The sequence below is a fragment of the Dioscorea cayenensis genome, chromosome 9, assembly GCF_009730915.1.
Source record: "Dioscorea cayenensis subsp. rotundata cultivar TDr96_F1 chromosome 9, TDr96_F1_v2_PseudoChromosome.rev07_lg8_w22 25.fasta, whole genome shotgun sequence".
In the NCBI taxonomy this organism is placed as follows: Eukaryota; Viridiplantae; Streptophyta; class Magnoliopsida; order Dioscoreales; family Dioscoreaceae; genus Dioscorea; species Dioscorea cayenensis.
This window is the reverse complement of record NC_052479.1, coordinates 1876047-1897454: the sequence shown is the minus strand read 5'-3', so window position 1 is coordinate 1897454 and position 21408 is coordinate 1876047. Positions and strand designations below refer to the sequence as shown.

General features: G+C 34.4%; 1 protein-coding gene and 1 pseudogene across 1 annotated transcript; one reads left to right on the top strand and one right to left on the bottom strand.

The window, feature by feature from the left end:
* The first annotated feature begins 6244 nt into the window (after window positions 1–6244).
* Window positions 6245–8171, top strand: LOC120268730 (probable protein phosphatase 2C 73). Its single transcript, XM_039276019.1, has 5 exons — window positions 6245–6550; window positions 6664–6945; window positions 7022–7139; window positions 7306–7529; window positions 7607–8171. The coding sequence occupies exons 1-5, from the start codon at window positions 6356–6358 to the stop codon at window positions 8009–8011; spliced, it is 1224 nt and encodes a 407-aa protein (XP_039131953.1). The 5' UTR covers window positions 6245–6355; the 3' UTR covers window positions 8012–8171.
* Window positions 8172–8666: 495 nt separating this feature from the next.
* On the bottom strand, window positions 8667–19709 carry LOC120269092 (annotated as a pseudogene).
* Between the last annotated feature and the right edge of the window lie 1699 nt (window positions 19710–21408).

Genomic DNA, 21408 nt, shown 5'->3' with positions numbered 1-21408 from the left:
ACTGAATTGCCTCAGGTTTTCGGCTGGTTTCCACACAAAAGCTACTATGCAATCATGCAAAGATGGCACTAGTGCTAAATGGCCATTTTACCCTAATACATGCACAAAATTCTAAAAAGGCTCAAGGTCTAAAATCAGGACAGGGAACAACAGTAAGCCTTGCCCGTAAAGTCCTCTGAATTGACTCTGAATTCATTTTACGGGCATAAGAATGCTTGCAAAGTCAATTAATTTTATGATTCCATGAATTTTAAAGTTTATTTTATTTATTTATTAATTATAGGATGAAGATTTTACAGGAACAAAGATCCCCATATTGGTGTTGGGAGTGACAGCTCCCCCTTTCTTGGTTGCCTAACTCGGGCAAGGACAGAAAAAATCTCGTTTGGGACAAGAGTTGTCTCTACTCAAATATGTTAAAAAAGATTTATTTTGAATATTTGAGTAGTGTTACTCTCCCTTTCCTCCAATTAAGTAAGTTTTGACAATTTTTTTTTTTAATTCTTTCATTTTTGTTATTAATTTTTACATTATATCATGCATAGTCTTAAAAATTATGCGGAAAACAATAATAAAAAGTTGCAAAAATGGTAACCAGGGATGTATATCAATGATAAAATGTTGCAAAAATGGCGACCAGGCATGTATATCTTCAATCATATATATATATATATATATAGTGATGAAACCAACGAGGCCCACTATGGCAAATGGCAAAGTTAAAGATGATGCATTCAATGTTGATTTAATTGCATAACAATTGGTACTTGAGACGGTGAGGCGAGATAACTCAGTGATCTTCAGAGGTGCTCGCGTGGCGCCTTGAGGCCGAGGCGATCTTGTCAGAGTTTGCTTTGCCCCGGCCAGGGATAGGCTAATGTCGTGGAGAGAGAGAAGAATGGTTGGAATCATAATTTTATTAAAAAAAATAATTAATTTTTTCATAAAGCAAAGTCTAGATGGTCATGGGTAATTTTGAGAAAGCTTAACAAGGCAGTTGATTTTTATTTTTTTTGGACAAAGGCGATAAGCACCGTCTCACAATGGGGTGTCAACAGACAGACAAATATAGTGGGACACCAGTTACAGTAACTTAATGATCCCCCTAAATAGAGGGTGTAAATGATACATTATTACTTACAAGCTACTCAAGTTCGATTCGGGGAAAACTCGAACTCGACTCGCTTATGGTCGAGTTAAGCGAGCCGAGTTTGAGCATCTTACTACTTGACTTGAGTGCTCGCGAGTTTAATCGAGTAGTAGTATTTGTGTGTGTGTATATATATTATATTAGTTTGTTATATATATATATATATATATATATAATAGAATTCGAGCTCGAGCTTAAATAAAAAAATATCTCTAATTAAACCGAGTTAATGTATTATTAGCCTTTATCAAACTCAATCGAGCGAGCTCGAGTAGCTCAATTTATGTATTGAGTCAAGCTCGAGTTACAAAAACAAAACTCGATTGAGTTCGAGCCTAGTATATATCGAGCAATGAGTTTTCAACCGAGCTCTAGCTCGAGTAGCTTGAAGCTCGGCTCGAACTCGATCGATTACACCGCTACCCCTAAGGATTTATTAATTCGACCAGACGTCACATAGGGCAATTAGAGTCTGACCATATGCACGTCTAGAAGATATTTCTGGAATAAATCAGAGGAAATAAATCCCCTTTTCCATGTAATCATGGAGGGGAGGGAAACGACATCCTCCTGCATGGAACCGTGAGCAGTGAATGAACAGTACTATTATATTATTTATATAGTATACTACAATGTATGTACATTACTACAACAGTACTACCGACCCAAAGATTTCACCCTCTATCGCCCTCATTTATCAACCTTATAACATTTCACTACACCAAGTTTGAACAATTTTTTTTTAAATTTTATAATCTCTATATATTTATGGCATCATTTTTCTGCTTAGTATTCTAGCTAGTCCATATTATCAAATTTGATATTGACGAATAAAATAAAGATTTTATGTATTTATATATATATATATATTCAAATTCATCATTAGATTTTAAACATAGTTAATACCTATAAAATTTTTATCACTTTCAAATATGCGTCTAATTGTTACTTGACTTATATATTTGCATATTGATTAATAAGATTATTCACTTTATTAGATAGATCTTTAATTTTATATTCTTTTTTATAATAAATTGAAAAATTTTCAAATATACCTTTATTAATTGGTTTACTATTGTCAAATAAATTGTGAAAGAGTTTGAGTTATATGTATTGTGCCATGCCAAATTTTATTACTCATGCAAGAAGATAAGTTATTAATTGATTATGCAACAAATTATTAGTAAGCGAAGCTTGCAACGAGACCATCTTTCTCCCCTCCTTTTCATGTTAGTTGCAAATACCCAGAGTGCTATGTTCACCCATTCTCTATGGTCAAAAGTTTTATTGGGTGTACCTATTGGCTCTTTGGGGAACATCTATTACCTTCAATATGCAGATGACCTCATTATCTTCATAGTTTGAGGTCAAGAAGATCTTCATATAATCAAACTTATTTTATACCTCTTTGCAGGATCTTCAGGACTTACGATTTATTACTCTAAGAGCTGTTTGTGCTCTACCAATTATGGGTTACAACCAAGTGAACTCATCTTCGATTCCCAATTGTAATAGGTATTGCCTTCTCCTTACTTACTTGGGGGTGCCTCTTTTAAGAAGATGTCCTAGATGTTAGGATTGGACGAAACTAACTTCGATTGTTGGCTCTAAACTTTCATCTTGGAGAGCTAACTATCTTTCTCTAGGGGGTGCCTCATTCTTCTTAATTCAGTTTTAATCTCAATTCCTACTTATTGGATGTCTATCTTCAAATTACCAATTTGGGTAATTAAAGAGATGGATAATATTTGAAGAGATTTGACTAGAATTGGGACCAAAAGGCATCCATTTGGTAGCTTGGAATAGGATATGTCAACACGCAACATGGGAGGGCGGGGTATCCTCAACATTCAAACTTTCAACAAAGCACTCCTAGCTAAGTGGTGGTGGAAAATCTATACTGGACACCAAGGTTGTTGGTCCAAAATCATTCACTTAAATTACCTAATCAGAGGACCTCGAAATCAGTGAGGAATGGTACCTCAAAATAAATCCTTCTTTTGGGCAGGTATTACTTTGATCATACCTTCCTTCAAAATTTGTACCTCGAAATCAGTGAGGAATGGTGCTACTACCTTATTTTGGTACCATAACTGCTTAGAAGGTCGAGCTCCCAAAGATTTATGGCCCAAACTCTTTAATGACTACATAGTACCTTGGGTAACGATTAGACAATTCAAGCAAGATATCTCTTCCCATGGACAATCTTTTAAATTGCCTCCTCAGTTGATATCTTTCCCATTTTGCAGTCAATTCTAGATTACTCCAATGCACCGGAAGATGTGAGTACTTGGACCCTAGAGAGCAGTAGATCTTTCTTGGTTCAATCTTCTTATAAATTTCTTGTAGATGGTGGTATGCGTAGTCCACTATATTCTAATTTCTAGAAAGTGGATTGCCCGAGCAAAATTACAGTTTTTTTGTTGGCTTGCAAGCGAAAATAAAATCTTAACTCTTACCAACCTTGCCAAGAAAGGATGCAATATCCAAAATGGCACTGACACTTGTGCCTTATGTCACAAAAACTCAGAAATAGTGGACCACCTTCTACTCAACTGTGATTTCTCTAAGCGTATTTGGAGCTTCTTTTATAAGCATAATCTAAATTTCCAATCTCTCCTTCATTCTCTCACAGAGGTTTGGACAACCCGGATTTCTTCTTTGGAAGCTTGCCAGCGTGCCATATAGGATCTTATTTCCAGAACAATTTTCTGGAACATTTGACTGGAAAGGAATATATAATCATATTTTTAATTCCAATGTTCATCCTTCAGTCTCTATAATGTTTAAAATTATTCACATGCTACTTGTTTGGATTTCCGCAGCTAAATACCAACTTCACCAACTCACCAATGACTTTCTATAGAATATCAAGCCCTCTTTTGATTTATTGAGCGCTAGAACAGCAGATCTCGCTAGCACTACAATTCAGTAATAGCCCCAGGAGTGATCCTCCTTTGACCAACTGAGTTGACTTCTATCGCCTTTTGGTGGACTTCGTCTCTTTAGCCATCGTTTCTCTTTCTCTTTTCTTTTCTGTGTGTAGACTCTAGGTGTGCATATCCCCGGTGATGCCCTTCTAGTCTCTTTATGTTTTCAGCTTCTTTTCTCTTCATTTTTGTTGGTTTCTTCTGAATCTGTTAATCTTTGAACTGTTCTTTGTAATGTTTTCTTCCGGGTTTTTAATAAATTTCATTATCCATCCATTCTATTAAAAAATAAAATTATTAGTAACTAATTATAAATATGGATTTATAAAAACAATTTAATTAATGAAGAGTATGTAAAACAACTTTAATAGAGATCAATCTCAATTTTTAATACTAATTGCTTGTGTACGTTGTTTTTGAAATATTACGATCAAGAGCATTTATAGGAAACCAAACTATGTGGCCTTGAGTTATAGCATGTTAGACATTTGCAAGGAGACGCATGAACAATATAAATGATTGGTGGGTTGAGAACTTAATATGATATACATAATTAATCTGTTTTTGTGATTTATCACTTACCAAATTATGCTTTTGAGAAAAAAAAAAATATATGTTCAATTCTTTAGTAGATCCCCAAATTATTTTTATAATTTAATATATACGAGTGAGCTCATTCAATTGTAGACTATATATATATATATATTATAAGATAAATAAATTATGAATTTATTAGAAAGTCAAAAACAGAGACTAGACTTTATATACCTCCAGTTTTGAACCTTACAAAATTAAGTTATTTCATATTAAATTATATATGTTTTATTTAAATGAAAATATAATAAGTAAAATATTCTCATGTAAGACATTTGGATTATTATATATATATATATATATCAATTTTCTGATTTGCTGATGATTTAAAGATACATTTATAAATATATTTTAATATATAGATAAAACTTCTGAAAATTTTTAATTTATAAACCATAATTTTTTTTATTAAAATGGATAAATAAACCATATTACTTATATCAGTATATTAGAAACAAAAAAATATATATATACAATTCTTAGATAAAAATAAATAGACATTAAAAATAATAACAACAAAATAAATGAAACCTTGAGCATACCTACTACTATTAAATGCGAAGTGCTTAGCTAGCTCTTTGATTGCACAAATGACAGCCTCCTAACGTGCAAGGGTTTTTTTTGTCCTCTACATGCCTAATAATTAATTAATTAACAATTAATTACCTTAATTAAATTAATTAATAATAAAAGGCCAGGCATCAAAGGCAGCAAATGAACCTGTAAAAATTAGAAGCAATAACAAGTGGAATGAATGCTAAGGGATATTATTTAAAAGGACAGACAACATGTCCCCTGCTTCCCTTATAATGGCCTTGCATTGTCAGCTCATCACTGCTCACGATTTCAGATTCCTTTCCATTTTTTTTAACATATTTGTTAGCAATCCTTTGCCCATTCTTCATTGACTTCCCATCTTCTTAATTAATTAATTAATTCAATGATTTTGTATTTTCATATGACCCACATCTTATATATTTGTACCGTTATTTAACTTTTTACAAACCTCTTGTATTATTAATTATAAGATGCCTTCGCAATAGCTGAGTGACAGTTGAGATATAAATAATATGTCTATAATAATTTATTCATATTTCTTTTATATATATATATATATATATATATATAGATCAAATGTATAAACTATTTTTTTTTATAAAAACATAAAATTAAATAATTATGTTCAGACTATATTTCTATGATTTATAATTATAAATAAAAAATTTGTTTAAAATTTTAAAAACATAAAATAATGAAAATATAATTAAATAGGTAGGTTTTTAAATTGCAACGAAGGCATCAAATAGGAGGGCTAGCAAGCAAAATAAATAAATAAATAAATAAAAGAATTTCTAATTTAATTATTAGTTTATTGTTAATTTAGTTAATTTCCATAAACTCTACGAAGTTCACGATCTATCATCCATTCTTGTTATTATATTCACGTTCATGACATGAAAATTTAGACAGGGATTGAACGCCAGAGAGAAAAAGAGTTTTAGTTCATTGCAATGAAGTAAATGTTCTCATCCACCCTCATTTATTTCTCTCCTTCTTTCTCCATCTCTCTTTCTCTCTCTCTCTCTTGTGGTATTTACTTGGAAAATTTAAGAAGATATTACTGGTGAGGCATTCAAGAGAGGGGTCTATCATCCATCATCTATCAATCTATCATTCATCTATGGGAGGGTGTTGTAGCAGAGGAGATGTTAGGAATGGAGGTGTTGCATTGAGAGAAGAAGATGGTGATGATGGTGACTTCCTTGAAGATGAAGGTAGTGGTAGTGTGAGGCTTGGAGGTTCTTGTAAGTTTGTCTCTATGTATTCACAACAAGGTTGGAAGGGTGTTAACCAAGATGCCATGACCATTTGGAAGGTAATTCATGCATTATATGGTTTGATCTTTGTATATATATATATATATATATACAACCATGTACGTTGTTTTTGGTTTGATGTTGAATTTGATTGTGTTGTAATTACTCTCAGGATTTTGGTGGTTCAAAGGATGATGTGTTCTGTGGAGTTTTTGATGGACATGGACCATTAGGTCATAAGGTTGCACACCATGTTCGTGATGTTCTTCCATCAAAGATTTCGCCAGGATTGAGATCTTCGCAATTTTTAGAGGATTGTGATGTTGATAAATGGTTTTCGGCAAGTAAGGATATATTTGTGAAGGCTTTTGAAGAGTTAGATGAAGAACTTGCACATAGTTCTAGCATAGATTGCATTTGTAGTGGAACCACTGCGGTATCCATTGTCAAACAGGTAATTTTTAAGTTGTTAAAAATATAACTTAAATGTTTAAGAAATTATTATTGAGATGAATGTGGAAATGATGCAGAAAGATCGCTTGATAATCGCAAACTTAGGGGATTCCCGGGCAGTATTAGGAACTCGAGATGATAAAAACCAACTTATACCTGTGCAACTTACAGTCGATCTCAAACCGAATCTCCCAAGTAAGTTTGATAAATCAATCTTGTATTCTTTGATAATACAAAAGTAATTAGACATATAAATGTTCGGCATTATTAGATTATTATTTTATGCATCAGTATTAAATCTTTACTTTACATACATAGTTATATATATGATAACATTGAGTGAGTTTATATTTATAATTAGGTGAAGAGGAGAGGATTAGAAGTTGCCGAGGGAGAGTGTTTGCTTTAGAGGAAGAGCCTGATGTGCATAGATTATGGATGCCAGATGAAGATTGTCCTGGCCTTGCAATGGCAAGAGCTTTCGGAGATTTTTGTCTCAAGAACTTTGGTTTGATCTCAACCCCACAAGTCACACACAGAGAGCTTTCCGACAAGGATGAGTTTGTGGTCCTCGCAACGGATGGGGTAAAGGAACATGTGACATTTTGATCTTAAGTATTTGTTACATATCTAGTCAATAATGTTTATATTTATTGTGATAGGTGTGGGATGTATTATCAAATAAAGAAGTGGTGAAAATAGTTTCATCAACAAGTAAAAGATCGGATGTGGCAAGACGTTTGGTAGAGCGAGCAGTGCGAGCATGGAGATCTAAGCACCCAACTTCAAAGGTTGATGATTGTGCGGTGATATGCCTGTTCTTAAGACGTGTTTCTTCTTTGAATGTTGTCGATGATAATAGTAGTCTTTCTACCTTTGAGAGTTTTAAGACGGCAAGGAGTGAGCCTTCAGATTCTGAAGAAATGATGACCGTAGAAGTGAAAGAAGAGTGGAGCGCTCTCGAAGGTTTGAGCCGAGCAAACTCATTGTTGAAGTTACCGAGATTTGGAAGAGTGTTTAGTTGGAAGAAAAAGAGTACGAGCTTAGATGAAGATCACAAAGAATGAATCAAATCTATCTTAAATATATAATACATGCAAGGTGTATAAACGAATTTGTAGTCGTGGTCAATTAGTAATTGGTTGTTGATCACTTGAATACTCTTTCATTTCTCTTGATAGCTTGATCAAAATCAAACATTAATATATATGTTTGTCTTTGAAGATAGTCAACGAGTACATGATGTTTGATTGATCTTTTGATGCTCTTTGCATCTTTCATTTGATGTGATTACTTGTCCCTGTTAATTAATTCAATGAACATGACTTACATACAAACATGCACAACATTGATCAATCAACGTTTTGGGAGCACTGCTTGAAAGCGAAGGAATAAAATTGATGTCGGATTAGAGGATTAAATTCGCTGCTCATTTTGATGTAGATAATCAAATAAATAAAGTCATTTAAAAAAAAACCATCTTATTATATATTATGATTTTTTTTCCTTATTTCCATTTATCTAATTTCGACATATTCTTTCTCTTTTGTATTATTTTCCAAATAGTTTATTTACATTTTATATATATATATATATATATATATATATATATATATATGTATATATATATATTCGATTTTTGATAAGGAGAGCTTTGCCAAAACAAAGCTAGTAAAAAAAAAGAAAAAGAAAACTAAAAGAACACCAAACAATAGAAAAACTCTAAAACTTCAGCTCACTGGCTGATGCAGCCTTCACAAGCCAGGTTGGCATCTCAAGACCTTTGTGGTACAACGACACTGAGGGGTTCTTTAGTGTTGATTTCGCGATTGTATCCCCCACCTCATTTACATCACTAGAAATGCAAGTAACCTGTGCGTTGCAACATTGACTAACCAATTGCCTGATTTTCCAAATATGTTCCTTGTGCCGCCAATTCACCACCAGGTCATCCGCTTGCATCCATTCCACCAAACTTGCACAGTCAGTATAAATGTTTTGAGGATAGAGCTTCCTCTCCACAGCATTTCAACGCTTCTTCCAAAGCAAACACCTCCGCTTGGATACTTGAGTTAGCATATATCCAATCTTGCCACCTGCTAGCATAATTGTGTTATCCCCATTAACTAAAAAAACCCCAATCCACAACACTTGTTCTGCTCAATCCAAGCAGCAACCGTAATAAAGAGAGGGATGAATTAAAAGAAAGTAAGAAAGCTTCCTTGCATCATGCTTCATTGCCCTTTCCAAACTTTCCACTAAAACAATTACCTGGAAGCCAATTTGAGTGTAGTTTGGATCATTGTGGTTAAAAATCAGATTACATCGTGCTTTCCATAACAACTAGGCACATGAGCCCATAGTAGCCTTGAAGAACTTTTGCCCACATCTGGTTTGCCATCTCCTAGTAAGCCACTCTTAACTGGTGAAATTATTTATCTCTTCTAAGTACACACCTGCCAATCTCCCAATGATATTCCAGCTTAACCTGCTCTTTTGGCATCTCCACAGAAGGTGCTCATTTGTTTCACGCTCCAATCCACAGAAGCTGCACTCCCTATCTGGCCCAATGGTGAGCATGTGCAAGTAAGCAAAAGTAGGGGTCCTCCTATGAAGCATCCTCCACAAGAAGACTTTGACTTTGGGAATGGTCATGAGCTTCCAAAGTATTTTCCACCCATCCCAGCAATTATCTTGTCCCTGTTGGCTCACAGAAAGCCAGTTATATATCGAGCTGGCTAAAGAAGACTTAGTCCCATTTGGAGTACACACCTAATAGTTATTACTTTCTCTATTTATATATGCTCACATTGCTCAAGAGAGCCCAATCCATATTTTCCCCAAATAAGAGTGTGCAAACCTCTTGGTTAATTGCATTTTGAGTTACACAATCATTCACAGTTAAGTTTTCCAAATGGATGTTCATGTTGAGGAAAGTAGGTTTATAAGAAATTGGGAAAATAAACATTGGATTTATTCATATTTACCATTTGTCCAATATGATCTTTATAAATCTCTAAGCAAAGCTTGCATGCCTTAGCAGCAGACTGGGACGAACAGGGTAACATTAATTAAGTTAGCAAAGAACATAAGATGATTAAAGTTCACACTTAGTCTAGCATCAAAGACAGGAATCCAATTTTGCTTAAAAGCATGGTTCAACATGGCAGAAAGGTTTTGTGAGACAAGAAGGAACAGATAAGGGGACAGGGGATCTTCCTGTCTAAGCCTTCTACCACTGGAAAACCAACTAGTGACATGACCATTAACCAGAATAGCAATCCTAGCAGTGGACGTGCAAGCCCTGATCCAATTAATCCACACAGGTGGAAAGTTCATGAGGTGGAGAGTAGCAAGAACAACATCACACTCAATCATACCATAAGCCTTAGCTATATCAATATTTAGTAACATCCTAGGGGGCTTTTGACCTCAGATTCTAAAAAAATGCACAATCTCTTGAGCCACTATAATGTTATCAAAGCTAGATTTCCCAGCTAAGAAAGTACTTTGCTCTTGCCCAACAATTTTATGAATAACTTTTTTTAAACTGCTCGTTAAAAGCTTAGAAATAATTTTGTAGGAAATATTACATAAAGAGATGGGCCTAAAATACAAAATAAACTTAGGGTTGTTAGCTTTTGGGATAAGGACAATGAACGTTTTCCCCCAAAGAGCTAGGCAGTTGGGCAATAGTCAGGAAAAAGGATATGGCTTAAAAAAGAGGTTCTTTGATGATATTCTTTGATGATATCCCAGTAGAAAAGACAGAATTCTACATTTAAACCATCTGACCCTGGGCTTTTGCCCTTCGGCGCCATAGACTTGATAGTATTTAGGATCTCTCAATAGGACACAGGTTTGGTTAGGAAAGCTTTATCTTCCTCACAAATGGTATTATGGTAAGGAGGAAGGCTTTTGATAAAATCTGGGAAAGACCATCGACAATTAGGACTCCACAACTCCAGGTAAAATCTAATGAAGCAGTTCTCAATATCAGTTTGCTCTGAAAAGATCAGGCCGGAATTGTCACTAATAATGGAAATCTTTTTTTTTTTTTGTGATTACAAACTTTGGCCATATTGTGGAAGAATCTAGAGTTTAAATTGCCCTGCTTAAGCCATAGCATGTGAGCTCTTTGAGCCCAGTGGATGCTATTCTGCTTAAATAACGCAGTATGTTAGTTATTCAAGACTCTAAGACACTTAACATCTAGTGAATTTGGGTTGGCAGTGCTATATAGGTTTTCTAGGAAACTAATGTCTCTTTCTATGTTATGGATGTCAACATCAAGAGAGGAAAGGGCAGAGGCTCTCCAGGTATTGAGGTGTTGTTTAGTACGAGAAATTAGGTGAGAGAAAGTATGAAGCGGGGAGGAATTGGGATTAAAATTCCAAGCCTTAACCATAGAATCATGATAGCCCATAGTCTAGCCAAAAACTTTCAAAATGAAAAATTTCTTTTTAGAATGAAACCATAACCAAGTTTTAAGAGAAAGTGGAGCATGATCAGAAGAAATACGCTGAAGATGTTCAACCGCATAAAACTCAAACATATCCAACCAATCCAAATTAGCAAGAAATCTGTCTAAGCGAGACCAACAACGGCAGGCACACTCCGACTGTTACACCAAGTGAAAGGAAAGCCCGAAAAACCCAAATCAAACAAATTATTAAAACAAATGAAGTCATTAAAATAGTTGGACTTAGTTGCGTAATGGTTGAAGCATCCTCCCCTGTGTTCCTCCATGGACCTGATGGCGTTGAAATCTCCAACAACTAACTAGGGAAGCTTGAGCCTCGCGAGCTTGGACAGATCTCTCCACACTTGATTTTGTTCCGTAATTACCTAGGGGTTGTACACAATAGAAAGAATTCACCCATTCAAGGGGTCAGAGGAAATTACCAAATGCAAAATGTTCCTGGTCAATGCAATAGGTGTAACAAACCAATTCATTTAAGAAAAGAGATTTTTGCATATAAGCTCTACTTTATGGCTTTATCGTGATTGGACATCCATTTATAAATATTTAATAAAAACTTATCATTTTATCTTAACCTTTTCTGTTAAATGTACTCATAAAAGAGGCATATATGAAAAACATGAGTTTAACCTCATTATTTAAGGGCAATTTGATTATTTTATATTTTTGAAATTTTAAAATTGAATTTTCGGAATTTTGAGCTTTTAATTACTAATAACAGAAGAATAATTCAAATATACTTTTTATTTATTTTTTTTGTTTATTTATGAAAATGATAATTTCAACATTGAAAACATTTAAATTTATAAATTTATAAAAAAAAAATTTTAGATAGTCTCTATAATTTGTAAACACAGGATTTTTTTTCTAAATATTAACAAAGTGATACCAATTAGTAAAAACAATAATAATAAAGTGATATCAAATCACAATAAAAAAATTACAATTTCACGACAACGGTCTCTTCATGTATTGGCAGCACCAAGGATCTTTTACATCTAGTGGTGGAACCTAGACTCATTAGTAGAGGGGATTGAAGTCGGTGCATAAAAAATTTTCATCTAACAAAATAATTATCTTCGATAACAAATAATGAAATAATATAATTAAAGTTTAAATATTCATACGAAAAAACATTAATTAATCATAATTTGAATGCTGATGTAGTCATGTAGAACATGCCAAGTACGGATAACAACGTTCAACTAGACGGCCAAAATATCGTTCATCCATTCTAACACATGCATGTTATTATATTATAAAAACCTAATTTATGTTTGCTATAACACCTCAACAATTTAACTTTTTTTAATTACTAAAATTCTTTATAAATTCTATAATTTTATTTTATTTTTTTATAACTTTTTATTAAAATTTTAATGTTTCAGTAATTTTTTAATTACTAAAATTCTTTATAAATTTAATAACTATTTTTTTATAAATTTTTTTATTTTCAAATTAAAAAAATTCTTGATAAATTTTATAACTTTGTTTATTTTATATAACTTTTATAAAAGTTTTAAAATTTTGTTAAACTTTTAAATGTGAAGCAAGATCTGAATTTCTGAGAGCTTGAGACATGCTACTTCAACTGACAATTTCGCACAACTTCACCGAATAAAACAAATTATTATAAACTATTATTTAAATATAGAAAATAGACAAGAATCACAAACCATATGATTTCCATATAGCACCCTTACCGATGCCATGGTCCAAAGGCCCCCCTTGCCCCTTAATTTCATCCTTGCCTACCTCATAGATGACAGAGGATTGAATCCCCATACGCCCAAGGTGAGAACACATAATATAATGATAAAACCCCACAAATGCCTCTAACGAGTTTGATGTGGGCATCGACTCTCATTAATTATCTAGTGATCATGTGGAGCAATATGGTTTGTCCATTTATATTTACGAAAAACAATTTCAAAAAAAAAAAAATCTATATTTACCACCATGGTTTTTTTTAATAAATAAATAAATCACATTCACTAAAACAAATTTCAAAGCACTACACAATAAAGCATTGTTGGAATGATTGAAGCATAGAGAAATTGGGATGAAAAAGGAGTTGTCTACAGGTGTTATAAAGAAAGGATTGATTTGCAGGAAATGTTCATCAGCTGAAGGCAAGACTGGGATTTCAAGTGTTTAAAAGGTTGTTGAAGTCGTTGGGAGATCAGAGGAACAACGACAGATGGTGGAGATGCTATCATCATCAAATTTCGTTCAAGTTTCTAGGAAATGAATGGGATCTCAGTTAAAGGCTTAATCAAGGGTCCATATTTCATCATCAACTTTATAAAGTAAGTTTGAGGCAGTTCAAACTTAGTGGAACCTTAAAGCGGGTGGGTTAGTTAGAAGGAGCCATGTGCATAGTGACTTAGCTAGGTTTTTTTTTGTGGTAAAATTGATAGCTTGTAAACTAAAAATATTAGAGAGTTTTGGTTTCTTTTTTTTTCTTTTCTTTTTTTGTGCTTGAATGCTTGCCGTAATTTTCCTAATCAATTAAAGTAGTTTCAGACTTTGACTTCTTCTACAAAATTGTTCTCCATGTCATAAGCTTTCTAACAGTGGTACCAGAGCCCTAACTCATGTTTGATGGAAGGTGAATTGTGGTTTTTGGTGATGCTTTTGTGATGGTGTGTTCTGGTAGTGGGAGTGAAATTTGCAGTTGTTGTGGTGTGAAGGAGCTGGTGTAGTGTTAGATTGAAGGTGAAGAGAGTTGTACCGTGGTTGGGGGAGTGACAACCAAACAATTGTGTTGGTGTGTTTGTGTTTGTATTTTCCCTACAAGTAGAGAGTTTTTGTGAAGAGGAAAAGAAGATGACATCAATCTCTTCTTCTGCATCTACAGATGCATGCATCTACACCTGCACCTATACTAGAGATTTCTCACTCTTTGTCTGCCTGTGTTCAAAGGAGAAGGATATATGAGCATTAGAATTATAGGATGAGGACTTTCTTTCCATCCCACAGGCTATGGAAGATTGTTGTGGGTGGAATAAGTAAGGAGAATCCAACTAACAAAGAGCTAGAAGATGATGCTAAAGCCTTGTTCTTGTTGCAACAGGCTATGGATGAAACAATTCTTCATAGAATTATAAGGTTTGACACAGCTAAGAAGGCTTGGGATCTCATTAAAAATGAGAACCAAGGAACTTCAAGGATGGTGGCAGTGAGGCAACAAACACTAGGGCAAATTTTGATTTGCTGCAAATGAAGGGGCATGATATAGTGCAACAGTATATTACTAGAGTTTTGGCAGTGGTGAATCAAATTAGTGGCATGGGTAGTGAGTTGAAAGATGCAAAAAGTTGTATTGAAGGTAATGAGAAGCTTATCCTCCAAATTTGTGCATGTTGTCGCCTCAATTGAAGAATCTAGGGATATGTCTAAATTAACTATATATAGATGAGTTGAGTGGATCTTTGCAAGCTCATGAAGCTAGATTTAATCAATTTTCTGATAAACATGAGGCCTATGTGATGCAAGGAGATTCCAGAGGTGGTAGAAATGTGCAAAGAGGGAGAGTTAGGAGTTTAGAGGAAGAGGTAGAGGTAATGGTAGTTATAGAGGGAGTGGTTATGGTGATCATAAGTAGGTTGGTTAGAGACAACAGTTTTCTACTGAGAATAACACATGACAGAGAGGTAGAACTAGATCAATACCTTTTGGAAGGTTTACAAGAGTCTAGAGGCAATTTACCTGTTAGAGGTGGAATAAAGGAGGATTGTGGAATATTCAATGCTATAATTGCAAGAAATTTGGTCATACTCAGTCTCATTGCTGGGCAGAGAGGGTTGATTTATACTCTAGATGAATCAATGAAGCACACAGTAAGATTAGGTGATGATCAAGAAGTTGAGGTACATGTAAAATGTTCAGTGCTGGTCAGGATGTTAGAAGGAGGTTAGAAATTAATTCATGATGTCAAGTTTGTTTAACAGTTGGCTCATAATTTATTAAGCATTGGGCAGTTAACAGCAAGTAGTTATGATGTTGTGTTTCATAAAAAATGGTGCTGAATTGTAAATGCTGAAACAGGTAACCAATTGCTGAGGCTTTAGAGGAATGACAACAATTTATATTCTATGGAGTTTTCAGGTGCTAGGCAGGTCAATTTGGCTGCAAAAGGAGAAGAAATGTCTTTGTTGTGGCACAAAAGGTATGGGCATTTAAACTTCCAAGGATTACAGTTTTTAAACTAGCATGATTTAGTTGTGGGGCTGCCAAGTGTGGAACCAGTAAATTGCTGTGAAGGCTGTGTGTATGACAAGCAAGCAAGACAACCTTTTTCATCAGGCAGATCATTGAGAGCACAGCAAAGGTTGCATTTGGTTCATGCAGATGTATGTGGAATAATGCAAAGTGAATCACATGGTGGTAGTAACTATTTCTTGTTATTTGTGGATGATTATACTAGAATGAGTTAGGTTTATCTACTCAAATACAAGCTTTTGTTGAGAGGCAGACAGGACATAAATTGAGGATTCTCAGAATAGATAGAGGGGGAGAATTCAATTCAAGGGAATTTGATTTTCTTTGCTCATATCATTGCATCAAACATGAACTTACTGCTCCCTATGCCCCTCAGCAAAATGGTGTTACTGAGAGTAAAAACAAAACTCTTGTTGAAGGAGCTCGAAGTATGTGAATTCCAGTAAGTTACACAACAGTTTCTAGGTATAAGCATTTATTACAGCAGTCTACCTCTCTAATATTTCTCCTACTCATGATGTTGCCAATAAGACTCCTCATGAAGCCTGGTTTGGCTTTAAACCAAAAGTAAATCATCTAAGGGTGTTTGGGTGTATTGCATATAACCATCTGACCTGCTCAAAATCTGCAGAAGTTGGATAGGAGAGCTCTTAAAGGGATTTTTGTTGGATATTGTATGAATACTAAGACTTGCATAATTTATGTGCTAGAAACCATGAAAATTGTGATTAGCATGGATGTGAAATTTTCTGAAAATGGATTGTGGCACTGGGGAAAAAGCTCTACAACAACTGGCAAGTCAATTATGCAGAACATTAGAGTAACATCTGAATCTACAGGGATTTCAGTGGCTGAACAAGTAGATAATTCAACTTATAAAGATAGTGACAGTAACAATGATAATTCACCAGGCAGACAACATGGGGATATGAGTGATTCAAGTGTTGATATTTCACTTATACAAAAGGTGAGAACTTTAAGGGAGATTTGTGTGGGTTGTTCTTTTGCCTTAACAGTCATTGATCCAGGAACCTATAATGAGGCCGTAAAAGCAGTTGAATGGAGAAATGCAATATCTGATGAAATTAAAGCTATTGAAAAGAATAGAACATGGACTTTGTGTGAGCTACTTTCAGAAAGGAAAGCTATTGGAGTGAAGTGGGTTTATAGGAGCAAGTACAAACCAAATGGTGAAATTTAGAAGTATAAAGATAGGTTAGTTGCTAAAGGGTATGTGCAGGAATTTGGAGTGGATTATGAAGAGATCTTTGTTCCAATAACAAGGATGGAAATAGTTAGAATGTTGTTGGCATTAGCAATTCACAAGAATTGGTTGGTATATCAACTCGATGTGAAATTAGCCTTTCTCAATGGATAGTTGAATGAAGAAGTTTTTATAGAGCGATCGAGAGGGTATGAAGTTCTGGAAAAGAACATTTAGTGTATATACTGCATTGTGGGATCGAAAATACGCATCCGGCATCATGAAAAGACACCAGACGATATATCGAAGCACAAATATCGTATTTGTTTTGTGTGGGTTCTTTCATTCCTAATAGAGGCAAGCCTCTATTATTAATTACCCTAGATTAGAAATCTTAGGAACCTCCGATTAAGGGCAAAAGTACAAGTAACAGCGAAAAGATTTGCAAATTTATTATATAAACATATTTATTACATCACTTATATATATATATATATATATATATATTTTATATCACTGCCGCCGCCTGTGCCTTGTCACTGCGTTGCCTGCCGCATTGCCATTTTGAGACGTATATTTCATTACCGTCTCTTTTTTTATAATTTTGATCACTGTCTTGAAATGAATAGACCACCACTGCCCATGTCTTATTATCGTGTTATATATCTCATTACCACCCTGAGATAAATTTAACTACTATCTCGAGACCAGCATCCTGGTTGTTGCTTTGAGATTAGCAGCATGCTATCATTTCTAGATTTATTTATTTGTTTATTTATTTATTTATTTAAATCTATTTCAGTCCACAGTTATTATAGAAGTTTTTTTTTATTTATTTGAGTATACATATATATTTAGGGATAGATATTTATATGCACCCATGTGTATGACAAGTGGGACCATTTTTTTAAAAAAATGCACAAACATGCACGTGAAATTGCATATTTCTAAATTTTTTTAAATTTTTTTTTTTTATCATTCATCATTTTTAAATTAATTAATTTTTTTTATTCTCCTCTCTCTCTTTTTTTTTTTTTGTTATTTTTCATCTCGGGCAAACGAACATGCTTTCTCATTCTTGTATTACTATTTATTTTATTTATTTATTTTTTGCTTTTATTTTTATTTTTTTAATTTCATGCACGTCTACATGCATGTTTCCCATTCAATATGTTTTTTGTTTTTTTGTTTTGTTTTGTTTTTTGTTTTGTTTTTATGCCACTATGCATGCTTCTTTTTATATATATATTTTTTTATGGTGGCTACCTCTTTATGCATGTCTGCATATTTGAATGCCCATATGACATGTTTCTCAAATACTTCTCATTTTATTATTTTTTTATTATTATTATTTTATTTTTTGCATAATTTGCCATTTTTCCCTTGCATGCTTCTCATTATTTCATTCATCATTTTTATATGCCATGCATGTATGCATGCTTCATCATCATTGTTTTTCATTATATATATTTGTTGCCATGAACATGCGCATGCATATAATAACAATAATAATTTTTTTATTATTATTATTTTTATATATCTTCCCATGCATGCATGTTTAGCATGCGATTTTTTTTTATATGTGCATGCATGGCACGTGAATATAAACATATATATATATATATATATATATATATATATGTTTATATATATACATGGAACCATATTCATTATTTACTAATGGTCCCGGCTCCCTTTTTTTATATATTTATTATTATTATTATTATTATTTTTTAAATTGATTCACGTGAGTATGCATGCTTTTCTCTAATTGGAGCAAATTGACCTTCTGTATAAATTGCAATCATGGTTTTTTGTGTTACTAACCATTCATAATCATGTACAATCGATGCAAATGAGAAGATACATCAAGAAACAAATTTTTTTTAAAAGATGAAAACATGTCAGGATAGAAGTACATAATCAATAAAATTTATCATCTTGAAGCCTCAACTAGCTTCTCAGTTTCTTCTTCTTCTTCATGTGGTCAACCATGATAATATCCTTGTTTCCTGTGGTGGTCACAACAATATCAACCTCAGAGATGACATCTTCCAAGGTGATGTGGTGGTCACAACAATATCAACCTCAGAGATGACATCTTCCAAGGTGAGTACAGAGATGCCTTCCATCAAGGCTTGGAGGGCGCAGATGGGATCAATCTCTGTGACGATCACACGGGCACCTACCTGCTTGAGAGCAACACTTGTCAATATCACCATAACCACACACAGCAAGAACCTTCATCGGCAATCATCACCTCAGTAGCCCCTCATCGGACCATCAAGAAGAGTCATCGGTGACATCCATAGAGATTATCAAACTTGCTCTTGGTGACTGGGAGTCGTTGGCGTTGATCATCTGGGAAGAGGAGGGTTCAGTGGCCCGCATCTAGTACAATCTCTTCACACCAGGTGGTAGTCTCCTCCGAGACACCGACCAAAGCGATCCCTCATCTTCCTCAGTATTTCTTGGGATCCACCATCGCCCCATCCACGATCGACCGAGCACAATTTAGAACTCGGCGTTGTCAGGCGAACACGGCAGCGGAATCACGGGCGATGGCGGTGGCAGCATGGTCTTGGGTAGAGAAAACGTTACAGGAGCACCAGCGCACCTCAGCGCTGAGGGCGGTGAGGGTCTCGATAAGAACAGTGATCCAGTATGGTCATATAGAGGATCCGGAGATCAGGGCGCCAGCGAAGGCTTGGAGGAGCCAAACTCCGAGCGGCAAGACATGAGTCCGGGCATCTTGACCTCAGTGAGCTCGATCTCGAGGAGACCCGAGTCGACTGAGAGATCCTTAACCTTGCACCCGCAGTCAGGAGGAACTCTTCTCGATAGTGAGGGCCATTGGAATTCGGCTTGAGATCGGATCGAAGAGGGGATAAGAAAAAAGGCAGAAGAGAGGAAGAAGGGGGTGACGGTGAGCAGCGGGTACCATCATGGTTGGCGGCGGTCAACTTCCGGCATGATCGACGGCATTATCTCAGCCGTTTGATCACGCCGGCGGCATCAACTTGAACATGGCGACAAAAACAGTGCATCAACGGTAGCAGGTGGCGGCGGTCAACATCCGGCGTGATCGACGGCATTATCTCAGCCATTCGATCACGCCGGCGGCATCAACTATGGACACGGCGGGCAACGGCAAAAATTTTGTATATACGTATGTATGCATGAATATGGGGAGAAAGAGATCCGCACCTTCTCCTTCGTCTTTTGTTTCTCTCTCGAAATCAATTCACTCCCCTTTCTTCTTCATCTGTTCTTCCTTTTAAAACCCTCTCATCCTTAAAACTTTAACAGCTAAAGTTTGGGTCCTCAATGGAGTCGCCATAAGAGCCAGGGGATCATCCCAAATTCCAGGAAGACAGCCAGAAGGTTTTGGACGAACTATCAGTCCTACCAACATAACACATGAAATGGATGAAGATGACGCTTCAGTCGCTTATGCCATGGAAATCTAATTACCCTTCAAGGGTAGTTTATGTAATTTCATATTGTTACTTCGTGACTAAGTATGCCCTTCATCTGTAAACTGTAGAAGGGTAGTTTATGTAATTTCATATTGTTACTTCGTGACTAAGTATGCCCTTCATCTGTAAACTGTAGAAGGGTAGTTTATGTAAAAATCAAAGGGGCTCCTCTCTATATAAGGAGTCTATGTATTGATGAAGAGGCAGAGTTCCTCTGAGTTAGTAATATAAGAAAAAAATTTCCCAAGTTTGATCCTCTCGGCCTTTCTTACTCTGAGTACTAAGATTTAGCTGAAGAACTTGGAAGACACTTAAGAGGTACTAACCTTCTCTTTTCCAGCTATCTCCTTACTATTGGTATCAGAGCTTTAGTTATGTTCTAAATCACTCTGTGATCTTTAGAGGAAGACCTGTGATATTACTTCTGCAAGCTTTAATATTTAGTTATCTTTAGAAATTTTATTTTGCATATTTTTTGAATCTTTTCTAAGTTTTCATGAGTTTTAGTCAGTTGATCAGATGTGGGCTTCGCTACGGCAAAAGCACACCTGATAAACTCTTGTAATTAGGGGAGGCCTGCATGATAGCAGTAATCTTTCATCTGTTCTTCATCTGTTCTTCCTTTTAAAACCCTCTCACCCTTATCATAATCTTTAAATTCTCCCCGCAAGATCACAACGAGCAGATCAGATTTAAACTTAAATTTAAATTTAATAATATATATTTTTTTATATTTTTTATATTTTTTTTTTATTTTAATTAATTAACTATTACTATTATTTATTTTATTTTTTATTTTTATTTTTTTTTAAATTTTTATTATTTTTATATTTTTTTATTTTTTTATTTTTATATTTTTTTATATTAGTATCTTTTTTTCCTTCCTTTTTATTTTTTTATATTATTATCTTTTTATATTTACATATATATATATTTTTTTATTTCAAAATTCGATTTTTATTATTATTATTTTTCATTCATTTTTTTAGTTGGTCCTCGCCAATAACTGAATAGATAGGGATTTAATTTATCATTATTATTATATCGTCATATATTTATTTATATATATAATTT

Excerpts from the sequence above, each read along its gene's own strand:
- LOC120268730 (XM_039276019.1), top strand. The coding sequence starts at position 6,356 with ATGGGAGGGTGTTGTAGCAGAGGAGATGTTAGGAATGGAGGTGTTGCA. Across the intron at positions 6,551-6,663 it reads ATGCCATGACCATTTGGAAG|GATTTTGGTGGTTCAAAGGA; the intron begins GTAATTCATGCA and ends AATTACTCTCAG. Across the intron at positions 7,140-7,305 it reads TCTCAAACCGAATCTCCCAA|GTGAAGAGGAGAGGATTAGA; the intron begins GTAAGTTTGATA and ends ATTTATAATTAG.